The sequence below is a fragment of the Platalea leucorodia genome (genome assembly GCF_965183815.1).
Source record: "Platalea leucorodia genome assembly, chromosome: 16".
Lineage (NCBI taxonomy): Eukaryota > Metazoa > Chordata > Aves > Pelecaniformes > Threskiornithidae > Platalea > Platalea leucorodia.
Genome location: NC_138838.1, coordinates 3,904,657 through 3,916,811, shown reverse-complemented (window position 1 = coordinate 3,916,811; position 12,155 = coordinate 3,904,657). Strand labels below are relative to the sequence as shown.

At 39.1% G+C, this 12,155-nt stretch overlaps 1 protein-coding gene across 17 annotated transcripts in view; it reads left to right on the top strand.

Annotated features, from left to right (window-relative positions):
* GTF2I (general transcription factor IIi) overlaps nucleotides 1–12,155 on the top strand; it is an 81,121-nt gene that overhangs the window by 32,838 nt on the left and 36,128 nt on the right. For 10 of the 17 annotated variants that reach the window (XM_082328419.1, XM_082328408.1, XM_082328418.1 and 7 more), the window contains 5 exons: nucleotides 167–208; nucleotides 4,905–4,964; nucleotides 5,736–5,792; nucleotides 8,652–8,714; nucleotides 10,414–10,515. In XM_082328419.1, the coding sequence (XP_082184545.1) occupies nucleotides 167–208; nucleotides 4,905–4,964; nucleotides 5,736–5,792; nucleotides 8,652–8,714; nucleotides 10,414–10,515 (324 nt within the window). The remainder of the gene's footprint in view (nucleotides 1–166; nucleotides 209–4,904; nucleotides 4,965–5,735; nucleotides 5,793–8,651; nucleotides 8,715–10,413; nucleotides 10,516–12,155) is intronic. The other 7 variants (XM_082328423.1, XM_082328420.1, XM_082328412.1 and 4 more) reach the window with 5 other exon arrangements.

The window sequence follows — 12,155 nt, the reverse complement described above, 5'->3', positions numbered from 1 at the left end:
TTATCTATAAGTAGCAGTTACTCTGGCTCTTATGAAAAGAAATGTTAAAATGCTGTTTCTTAGTTTAGTGGTTGAAATGTTGTTTAGTCCTTGAAATGTGGTTTGTACTCTTAGATTAAGCATATTACTGTGCTGTGGCAGTAATCTGTTTCCATGGCTGTTGCAGAGGGACCGGCAGGGATTTCTGCCCGAGCTCCAGACCAGCTGGGTATGTGCAAGGCCTGATCCTAAAGCCAAGTAGGAAGGCGTGTGTTCTGTACTGCGTTAATGCAAATGCATCTCTGTGCCCGTAAATCCTCCTAGCTTCTATACCAGCTTCCTTGCGTTCAGGGCACTGTTCAGCTGATGCGTGAATGTATTGTAAAGTAACAGACGCGCATCTTGGCTTCTTACTAGAAGGCTGTCTACAAGACCCAGGCTATCTTGAAGACTTCTGGTGGAAAAAATGAGGTCAAAATACCATCAGTACCAGAATGAGAGCAGCTCTGAATCAATTAAGGGACTAGAATTAAGAGCTATACTTGGGTTCCCCCCCCCCCGCCTCCAATTTACAAAGAAGCAGGAATAGGTTAAGAAAATTCCTTGGGGATGTGTACCATCTTCAGTCCTCTTCATCAGCCCAGAGTAAACCAAGGCTTTTTGGAAACATAGCCCACACAGAACTGAGTAACTTGCTGACTAAGGACCTCGCATTTCCTAAAAGAGGCATGTTATCCTGTGAATTTTGTGGATGCAAGTCTTCAGTTACCACTGACGCCCCGAAGTTAAAACAAAGAACTGGAAGCAGAAGGAAAAGGCTGTAAACAATGTGTCCTGTGAATTGGCTGGTTCATCTTATAAACCACTGTCTAATGAACTGACTGGTTTAGCTTATAAAGCACTGAGAGTGAGAAAACCACTGCCTAACATCTTTTCTCTCTAAAGCACCATGTGGTTGAACAGTGTTATCAGTTTTGGAATTTCTGGAAATGTTAGAGTGAGGCAGTTAAAATATAGGACATTCATCCAAAACCAAATGAGACTGAAGGTAGCTTCTGCTGGAAAAAAAGCCCAAAACGGGAAAGTAAACTGTGCTTTTATTCTCTCTCTGGAACGTTGAAAGTCATAAACATCTTTTAGTGTGTCTCTAAAACCAAAATGTTTCTCCTTTGGAGATTTCCCAGAATGCTAGAAGTAATGTTCATTTTAACGGGGCTAAAACTGTAAAGTTAGGCTGGCAGTACTCTAACCTCCATAACGTAAGGCTCGGCGTGTAGATACTTATCTTAAACAAAGAAATTCCAGAGAATATATTGAGAAAACAAGAAAGCATGATGTTGTGTTTCCTAAAGTCATTCTGGTATTACCCTGTGTCATGGTTTAACCCCAGCCGGTGACTGAGCACCACCCAGCCGCTCGCTCACTCCCCCCAGCCCGGTGGGATGGGGGAGAGAATCGCGAGTGTAAAAGTGAGAAAACTTGTGGGTTGAGATAAGAGCAGTTTAATAATTGAAATAAAATAGTGATAATAATAATAAAAGAATACACAAAGCAAGTGATGCACGATGCAATTGCTCACCACCCACCGACCAATGCCCAGCCCGTCCCCGAGCAGCAGCCCCCGGCCGGCTTTCCCCCAGTTTCTATGCTGAGCGTGCCGTGACATGGTGTGGCATAGCCCCTTGGCCAGTCGGGGTCAGCTGTCCTGGCTGTGCCCCCTCCCAGCCTCTTGTGCAGCCCCAGCCTCCTCAGTCGGTAGAGCAGGAGAAGCTGAGAAGTCCTTGATTTAGTGTAAGCACTGCTTAGCAACAACTAAACCATCCGTGTGTTGTCAACATTATTCTCATCCTAAATCTAAACCACAGCACTATACCAGCTACTAGGAGGAAAATTAACTCTATCCCAGCTGAAACCAGGACACCCTGGTAATTACGTATTATTCACATTGCTGCCATCTGTGTAGCGAAAAGACGACCAAAAAATGAGGATCGCTGACAGTGCTAATCCATGAGATGATAAATCCGTTGCTTCTGCCAAGCAGCACAGGTTTGGCTGTGTAGTATTAGGACATAATCCATTAGAAACTGAGGCTGAGGGATTTGAACTCAGTGTAAGTATATGGGTTTACCACCATGTTTGCTTTTTGCTTTTCTTACTAATGTGATGTGTATGTATCTGCTTGTAATGTGCATCAATGCAATAAAGTGGAAATGTATCTGGTTTTCTTTTTTTTTTAATATCTCCTGGTGGTAGAACCTTCAGAATTCTTCTGAATTTCATTTTCTAGTCTTTACTAAATTAAGCTAGCAGAATATATTGTTTTACTCTTTTTAATTTCTGAAACAATTATTTCATACTGTTTTTTCCTCTGTCAAAGCTTCATGATATTAAAAAAAAAAAAAGCTTCCATTTTCATAAAACAATCAGTGTGGGTCACTTAAAAAACCTGATGGTTTTACTACATGTACTGCAGTTTTTATTGATATTAAAGATGAGGGGATTGAATTCTCTGTGCTTAATCCCAGGGGCTGTAAGCCTAGTAAGTGTATGTCTAACTAGAGAAATCTTTCTTCAAGTTTGAACGTGTCAAAGACTCCTATTTTTCCTTTTTTATTTGTGTCACAGCATATATTTGGCATGAAGATCATGCAATATAGAGACTGTTGCGGAATGTGTAGGTAAAACAATCCTGTCAGGATTTCTGAATCAAGAAATAAACACAAAACTATGTGCTTATAATAGGATATTTGCTTATAATGGGATGCATACTTCTGTGTGTCAGTGCGTTATGAATTACAGTAATTGCATGTTCAGAAGAGTTCTTAGGAAATGACTCTCCCATCTGGCTGCGTACACGGAATACGTTTATTTAAATGAAAGCAAATTTAGTCCATGGAGATGTTTTCCAGCACACAGGGAGGCTGTGTTCTATTCCCACTCGCCCATAACAGTTGCAAATCACACTATTTTGATGAGAATTTCTTCTCGTGTGGCCTAGAGCACCACCACTGTCTCTGGCTTCTGCCTTGCTCCTTTTCTTCCCGTCTTTGGACGTTGGTCTCGGCTGTGCCACTGCCACTCTTCCTGAAGCCACGTTTTGAACCAAATCGGGGAGCTCCTCTGAGTTAAACAGACAAATAGGAAAAAACCAAACCCCCCAGCAAAGAAAAAGTGGGAGGAGTGGGTTAAAGCAGCACTTACTGAAACAAATGCATGTAAAACAAAGAATCTTGTATAGGTTCCTCACTTGAAGTCCTGTTAATTTAAAATCTCTTTGAAAATCTGAGCAATCAAATGAGGCAGAAGTGTCTTAACCAAACATTATTGTAGCCACCTAATAATTAAAAATTTAATCCCTAAATATTAATTTTCTTGAATAACTCATAGTATTTGATACTTATATGTGCTTTCAGTTGACTGAAATACATTGAGGTGCTGGAGCGTGGCCGGAGCAGGGCAGCGAGGCTGGGGCAGGGGCTGGAGCACAAGGCTGGGGAGGAGCGGCTGGGGGAGCTGGGGGGGCTCAGCCTGGAGAAGAGGAGGCTGAGGGGAGCCCTCATCGCTCTCTGCAACGGCCTGAAAGGAGGCTGGAGCCGGGGGGGTCGGTCTCTGCTCCCCAGGAACAAGCGATGGGACGAGAGGGAACGGCCTCAAGCTGCGCCAGGGCAGGGTTGGGTTGGGTATTAGGAAAAACTTCACGGAAAGGGCTGTCAGGGACTGGCCCAGGCTGCCCAGGGCAGGGGCTGAGTCCCCACCCCTGGAGGTATTTAAAAGCCGGGGAGATGTGGTGCTTGGGGACATGGGTTAGTGGTGGGCTTGGCAGTGCTGGGTTAGTGGTTGGACTTGATGATCTTAAAGGTCTTTTCCAACCTTAACGATTCTATGATTAAGTCTCATTGTCACAACAGTCTTTTCTATCTTTTCTTACTCACTGTGTGTATTAAATAATGAGTTTAAAATACTTCACTTGCCTTATTAGTTAGCAGTAGCTTTCTCTGTTGTGAAGCTATTAATATTTGTTGTTGATGCACTTTTAAAGCTACCTCTAAACGGCCATGATTTCTGGGAAGGTGTATGATCTTCTGCAGATTGCTTTTGCAAATGAATACAGCAGTGATTTGATTTATGCAGAACAATTAGTCCAAATCCTTCAGTTCCAGTTAGTCCTGTGCATTCCCGTATGCCACACATAGGCTAGTTTTATATACCTCTGCTATTTTTGTGGTATAGAATGATCTCTTGCTCAGTGTGAAGCCATTTGTGCTGTAAGCAGTTCACTCTCTTCAGTGTAACTGCAGGAGTGCCAAAGCATTAAGCAGTAGGATTTTAGGGGTGTTAATTTAATCTTTTAAGTGTCGTTCGTGTGCTGCTTTCTGCAACAGCCTTTTTAAAGCAGTCCGTATATAGCCATCAAAAGAGCTGTTGTGATGAAAAGCAAACAACCTTGAAGTGTCGTAAATGATTTTAATCTCTCTGAATTTGTCTGTTTAATGTAGGTAGAAATTTTAAAGTCAAAAAGGACTCCCTAGGAATACAAATTTTAACAAACAGGGAAAAGATTTAGCTGATTAAAAATTCATTGGAAAAAGGCAGAACCATCAACACTTCATGTTTTAAAATTAGTTTATTAACACGGAAAAAATTGAAAACCTGCTGTTCTGTGTGAGTCTCTGACTGTTCAGTAGTCCAAGAAATGCACATTCCTGCCGTTAGCCCCTCAACGTTTTTATTCTGTTGAACTGGATGCGTAAGGATTTATATAATCTTAATATTTCACACAGTTTCTCCTAAGTTCAACATTACAGAAAGTATGAAATGAGCATATGATATATGAAGTTAAGAGTTATTTGTCAAATTCCTCTATGGACTGGGAAAATGTGTTTGTTGTGAGACACAATTTAAAAGGCGTTCTCTTTGTTCCCAAGCAGGCCCTTCCGAAACATCAGAGATGGATGAAAAAATTGCTCTTGCAAAGAGTTACACAGGTAGATCTTTTAGTTGTATTTTTTCTCTCATCTGTTTTGGAAATTGAATGTGTGAGTTTTACTTCTCAAGGCTCTGCTTCCTTGATTTGAACTAAGACTTTTAGGGTATTCGAACTTAAACTTCAACAGACATGAAAATTTCAGTTGCCTTAATTTTCAGGTGTCCACGTAGAGAGTCATATAGAAGGGAATCTCATTTCTTTCTTTTCTAAATTTGAAAAGGAACATCAGGTTGAGCAGTAAAGCACTAGTAATTTGTGCAAGTTGAATGTTTCTCATGAAATTCGGTCTGTTTCATAATTGGTTATAATGTTTAATAAACCGCTTATGTATTATGAGTACAACTTGATCATTTCTTTCTTTCAGCTGTGTGTGAAGTGAATGGGTATATACAAAACAAAATATATGGAAAGTCTGTGTTTAGTAGGAGGAGTTCCTTACGGTATATGAACAATATCTGAAATAAATTTACTCCAAAATCGGACGTTTTTTTCAGCTTCTTACAATCTGTATTAAAAATACTGGTTTGCCCATTTGCAAACACTAGAAAACACTAATCTGCAGTTCAACCCATTAATTTCTTTATAACGTCAGAGTGCTCCTGCTGTCATGAATTTAAGATTCAGAAGTTGAGCCTTCTGTATGTTGTTCATGTGAACGTTATAGTTCTGGATTTTTCGCTTACGAAAATCCTTGCTTTGAATAGTCGATGTTAAAAGTTCCTTTTGTATTTTTATTATGGTATGTTTTTTACTTTATATTTGTCTAAAGGAAGCCACCAGGGTTCCGATTGCAGTGAAGGAACAGATGTGGAAATACCGGTAGAAGGTTAGAGATATGAAATGTTTTTCATGAGAATAATTTAACATCATTGGATATTTTTTTACAGAAGTATTTGAAAAGATGGCACCTTAATTAAAGTTGTTCATCTTCTCCAACCATTCTCTTTCCACATTTCCACAAGGTTGGCTTTTGGGTTTTTTGTTCTGTTTTGCTTTTAATCTCCCAAATCATGCCACTCTGTGCTATAAGCAAGTTGTGACGGGAGTCATCATTCTTTTAAATCATAAATTGCATTTGTAAGGTGCTTGTCACCCAATATTTAATGCTTTGACGTGATGTTAAAAGTACATCATTCTGCAGCTGGTTTCATTCTAAGCACCTGGCTCTCAAACCTGAGTCGTGAGTATTTTTTGGATGTTAAGGCCAAGTTATGCTAGCAGCAATACTCATTCTTGCAAATCCCATTAGTTTTGCTTTGAAGGTAAATATCACCATAGTTAAGGGTACCATTACATGAAATTTAAAAGCATTTCTCTTGATAAAGGAGAATAAAGTTCTTTGCTCTTGCTGACTGCACTATTAACTCTACTTATTTGAGAAAAATAATCTAAGTACTTTGTTTCCCTAAGCATAATGCTGTGAGCTTTATGCCTGAGAGAGCCTGAGGAATGGGAAGTGTGATACAAAATGACCAAGACTCTGACTTTGCTTTGGTTTTGACTATATAGAACTCTATAGCTACAGATGCTGAGTGTGGCCCTTTGTGTCAGAATACGGTTTTGTTACACACTCTTTTCTCAGATCTGTTCTCCTTTACAAGTTTCTGTAAGAGATGTGCTGAAAGTTGCACCCTGGTTTTGCTGAATACAATAAACCTGTTGTTCATGAAGGTTAGTATTTAAGAAAAGGCCTATAGGCAGTGATTAAAAATTGCAGGTAACAGTCTAACTTAAATTTCATTTGTTGTTTAAATAGGCATACAGCGTAGGCAGTCTTGTCTGGATTCTGTAAAATAAAATGATTTATTGCTGATCCTCACAAAAATGAGTAAAAAAATCGGTGACAGTATTTGGATTTCATGAAGTCTTTGGTGTATAGCCTTCTAATTATTATTAAAGAAATACATATAATAGGCATTTAAAGTTCTTTGGAAAGTTTTTCTGAAAGCTACAGCCTGTGATGCAGATGATTTGCAGAAATGATTGTTTTCTGCAAAGGAAAACATCAGAGGGATGTACAAACGTATCTTCTGGTGTATATCACTGGGGGTTTTCACTGTTTTTCCCCTCCAATAACCTTGACGAGATGGTGAAAAAGGAAGTGGCAAAATTACCGTGTGCCTGGAATCCCCCAGATTAGCTGTAGCTCATAAAGGTATCTGAGGTCTTAGTGAGATTGGATGAGTGGGGAGCATGGTGTGATTAAAATTCAGCAATCAGAAAGTTAAGGTTATGTGCATCAAAAGAAATTGTTTTAAACTGAATGAAATCACATTTGAGAAAATGGAGACAGTGCCAGTGAATGACAATGTTTAGAACTGTGAAGAAGGCTGCTGCTTAGGAGCTGTGTGTATTTACCTAAGATCAAAAAAATACCTAGTGATGATAATACTTTGTTAAGAAAAAAACTTACTTTAGTGTTTAAACCAGTTGGTTTAATATGGCTTAAGAAGAAACGTCCCATCTGGGAGTTTTCTTCCGTCTGCTTTGACATTTTTGCATGTTTCTCTTAATTATGACTGTTTCTCAGGGATTTGGTACTGGACCAGATGGACCATTTGCCAGTCTTCGTGGCTATTCTTAAATTTCCAAAAACTGTATTTCTTTTTTTTTAAACTTTTCTGATGCTCTCAAGAAAGGTTCTAAGTGAGGAGTTGATGTGATAGTTATTTTTATGACCATACTTTATGTTCACGTCTATTAAAAGACCATTACCTCCTAATTCTTTGCTTTTGTTGTGCATTTGCTAGTTATCTACCCAGCGCTCACTCTGAACTAGATCAAAACATCGTACTATGTTTTCCATTAACTAGATGATATATTTGACATAGTTCGAATATACTCCAGTTAAGGTGTCTCAGTAGATACGGCTGAATCTCTACGATACACGCCAGCATGTGAAGAGCCTTTGAGACGGGAGATTCCTTCAGACTTGCTCCCAAAGTGATATCATACTTCCAGCTTACAGAGATCTGAAAGAAGATACTCTTCAAAATGCACAAGTGCAGCATTACTCTGCCAGAATAATTAAAATATATTCCTTCATACACTGCTACTTAGTTTTGAAATAGTTTGCAATATAATTAGCTTTGCTTTTTTAAACTTTACTGCAGTTAAATGCAAATTGCTCTTTCTCCCACTGAGTATTGATAGGCCTAACCCTATTTATTATGTTGGTGCAGACTGCCCCAACGAAAGCATTGCGATTATGAATTTCCCTCTCATTTTTTCACTGTTGGCCTTGCAGCCTGTTATGGAAATCTTTATAGTGCAACAACTGCGAGTCTGTGTAAATGGTAAAGGAATATATCATCTGTAGGGGCACCCAGCCTTTGTTTATATTTTCAGTAATGCTTGATAACAAAGGGAAAAATATTTATGATTGTATTAATCCTATTAAGCCAAGAATAAGGAATTTCCTACTGTCATTAACACCAACTCTGCACTGCTGCACACGCAATTTAGCAAGTATAATCCCCGCCTCCTTACCCTGTCTAGAATTGCTTAAAGGCTTATGGTAAAATATCTTTGCTTCAGTTTTTGTTGCATGCTGCGAATGCAAAAATGTTTCAGTGAGCCAGGGGGCTTTTTTGACAAGTGTTATTTTAAATATAAAATCACGGAGTGTTTGGTTAAAAATCTTCTCTGTGTCCATCATTCAGCAGTCCTGTTTTTCCCCCTTCAGATTCCTCCCAGCACGCCCCTTCAGAAACAAGTGAGGATCCTGAGGTCGAGGTCACCATCGAAGGTTAGTTCTCCAGTTCATTGATTTCAGTGCATTGGGTATTTTTATGTCAAAAAAAATGTTTTACAATGCTTGCGTTACTTGGCATTGAATAAATAGGTTTATGTGCCAGTGTTGACTGCAGTTTGGATCGTGCACTGCTTTGTAAACGTACCTAGTCCAGAAGCTTTATAAAACCACAACATACTGAAGCATATTGGACTTAGTGGACTGGTTTTGAAATGATGCATGACAGAGATTTGCATCTTTCACGTGTTTTTCAAGCATTGGTAATGAATACTCGTTATTTAATAGCCGCTAATTTAAATTTTCAAAAGATTTTGCAACATTCATTCTGAAGAGCACGTTGTTTTATAAGCACACTGTAGTGGTATAAAATTTCTAGTCAACACTAGCTTCTGGGAAGAATTGTACTGTAACAGAAATGATGTGTTACAGGTGGTGTAAGTGAAGCTTCAATTTATTTGTCTAATATCAATAAATATGAGCTAAAAACGTTTGTACTTACCACCTCCCTTTCTCTTCTAAACGGCACTAAAGCCACTAACCAGTGTCCATGTTGTTTTCGTGCGAGGGTGTTGGTTGGAAGTCAGCTGTATTTCTTGTATTTCTGAATTACATGTCCTGTAACTGCTATAAAACAATTCTGAAATTGGCTTTTGCATTACTTGCTTCTGGAATGGGTAAGATTAAGACCACCAAATTAGCAATTTAGAAATTCGGCAGTGCATTTTAGGACAAAGCTGACACTTCTGGCATTACTTTCACCTTTTTATAATCCAGCAGTAAACTAATTCTTACATTACCTCAACAGAAAAGGTAGTAAGAGAATATTCATTAAGTTCTATGTATATGTAAAGGCCTTTACCACAAAAGTAAAAATGCTCTGAAAAGATTTTCTCTAACAGAATATAATACAACTGCATAGGTGCAAGAGATGTCAATATGTAATATTATTCTTCCTCAGTAAACTATACCCTTGGTGACCTGGGCAGGTGCTATTCTGTGAAATTAACTTCCATTTTCTTTGTCTGCTTTAACCGTTTCTTTTCTTTACGGTTGCAGGTATTGGTAATTAGTCTTAAAAACTCATTAACTGGTAGGGAAGATAGTGTTTCGGGTTGGGAAGTGACTGGCTAAGTAGCAGCTCACCTGGGGTTTGCAGTTTTCCCCATCTGTCTGTCTGTGTGTGTTTGAGGTAGGGCTGACCTGTTAAATGAATTTCAGTTACGTCCATCGGTTTTACATTGGTTTGAAGCCGGTTTTAGCACCCTTGAGCTTTTCAAGATAAAACTCAAGTACTGTGTTTCAAGACTTATTAGTGGAAGGATACTTCCAATTACATAAAAATGTAGTCTGTGTCTGCACAATTTATTTCCTCATTTCTTTTGCTGTTGTGTGGTCATTTTATGATCATGAGATGTCCAGTCGTGTTTCAGAACTCAATATTGTTTTCCTTAGGAAGTACAGAAGAAGCTTTCTTTTTTCTCTTATGCCTTGTGCTGGGCCTCTTACGCAAATTGTTCCTACACAGGCCAGTAGCTTTCTGAATTTACTCAGATAAGTAACGCGTTGCAAAATTTGATTCCCTGATAAAGCACAGTTCAATACTTGCATTAGAGCTTTGACGTTCAAAGCAGTTCCAACATTGCACATGAGTTCTCTGGACATTAAAACAGTGATATTTTTATGTTTCTTTAAGACGATGATGACTACTTGCCCCCTAACAAGAGACCGAAGAACACCGAGTCAGCTAATGAAGCTGCCAATACTGGGAGAAGAAAAGTGAGAGAGTTCAATTTTGGTAAGCTAAAAATTAAAGATTATTTTGCCTTTCTGCTTTGTTTTATAAAAAGGTATTAGACAATTTCACACTGCAGGAGTGAGACATGCCAGTGTGAGTGTTCATTTAAGAGCCCAGGGCTCTTTGTAGATGCATTGCAGCAGTATAATCATCAACATAGGCTACCTCTGTTTTTTCTCATTATTCAAAGTGACCATCTAAATAGCCACTACAAGTAATTTAATAAAATAATAAGTCTAGATTTTTGTCAGCTGATTCATTGGACAAGAAGCTAAGACCGAATTTATTAGTGTACTGAATTATGGCAAACCGGAGGTCAGGAGCCTGTCTAGCTGGTCTTTCTGATACGTGCTGTGAACAGTGAAGATGTGCCGAGGGGAGCCACATTTGGGAAGGTAACCAAATGACTCTGTTACGCTGAGTAGCCTGCCTTGATCCCTGTGGACGCACAAAAAGTTGGGGTCTTTTTGGTAATGTTCTTTCATCTTACCTTATGTAGAGTTCTCACTCCAGAAATGCATCCGCACACTGTAGTTATTCTGCTTAGAGATACCTCCCATGTGATTTGTTGCAGCCCCATACCTCTCCTTTATGTCTTGTTTTGGTTTGGTTTCTGGGCAGATATCCCATTAATCTGTGTACTTCTATAAGGTGCTGCACAGCTAGGAACATGTCCTTTGGCACAGTGTTTGAGATGTTTATTAGGATTGCTGGGATTTGAGGTCAGTTGAAAAATCCCCATGGAACTTCTTCTGACATCTGTTTTGTGTGAAACCTTATTTCATGCTAATTTCAGTGAAAATGAATAAAACATTGCTGAGACCTCTATTCTCCAAAGATCATTGATACTAATAGGCAGTTCCACATGTAGCATTAGTTAGTTTTGGTTGGGTCAGGAGAACATAATGGCAACATTAGTAGAAGAGAAGATTGAGCCGTTAATACTGCCGAAGCTTTTGCTACAATATATTCCCTTAGTAGAAAACAGCATCTAAACTTGGCAGGCTAGCAGTGTTTGAAGGGAATGAACAGTGAGGTGGATTAGACGTGGAGAGCAAAGGTAATAAAATATTAGGATGATAAAAGTTTGCGGTGAGCTTCCAATGTTGAAACACCAGTTAAAGAACATCTCACAGCTTACCTGCTCACTGTGGCTTCTGCGTTGACTTGGTAGATTGTCTCTCTGGGCTGTTCTCAAGAAAACTCTGCTCTTAACCGCCTGCCGTGCAGTTAGATTACAGTGTTTTGCAGCTCACAGATTATTCAGAGATCTTTATTCCTGGGCTTCCTAAATTGCATTGAGGTTATTGCACCTCATATTCACTTTTGGGGTTCACCTACAGAAAGTGGTATTTCTCTACGGTGTTGCAACATCTGGCTAAAACACAAAATCAATGTGAGAAGCTTCAGAGCTTCATTTGCTGTAATGAAAAAAAGAGCAACTCTTGGTAGTTGCAGTGCTGCTATTTGGACATTTCAGAAGACTTTGCACCTTTGGCTAGTGAAGTCTAATATTAGATAATTGGAGAGGAGAAAGGAGGTGTTTAATTCTGTCATGAAGAGATGCAGAATGACAAAGGCACATGCACTCAGAAGGCTGGAAAGGAGGTATAGATGCTTGAGAGAGAAATCTGTCTCAT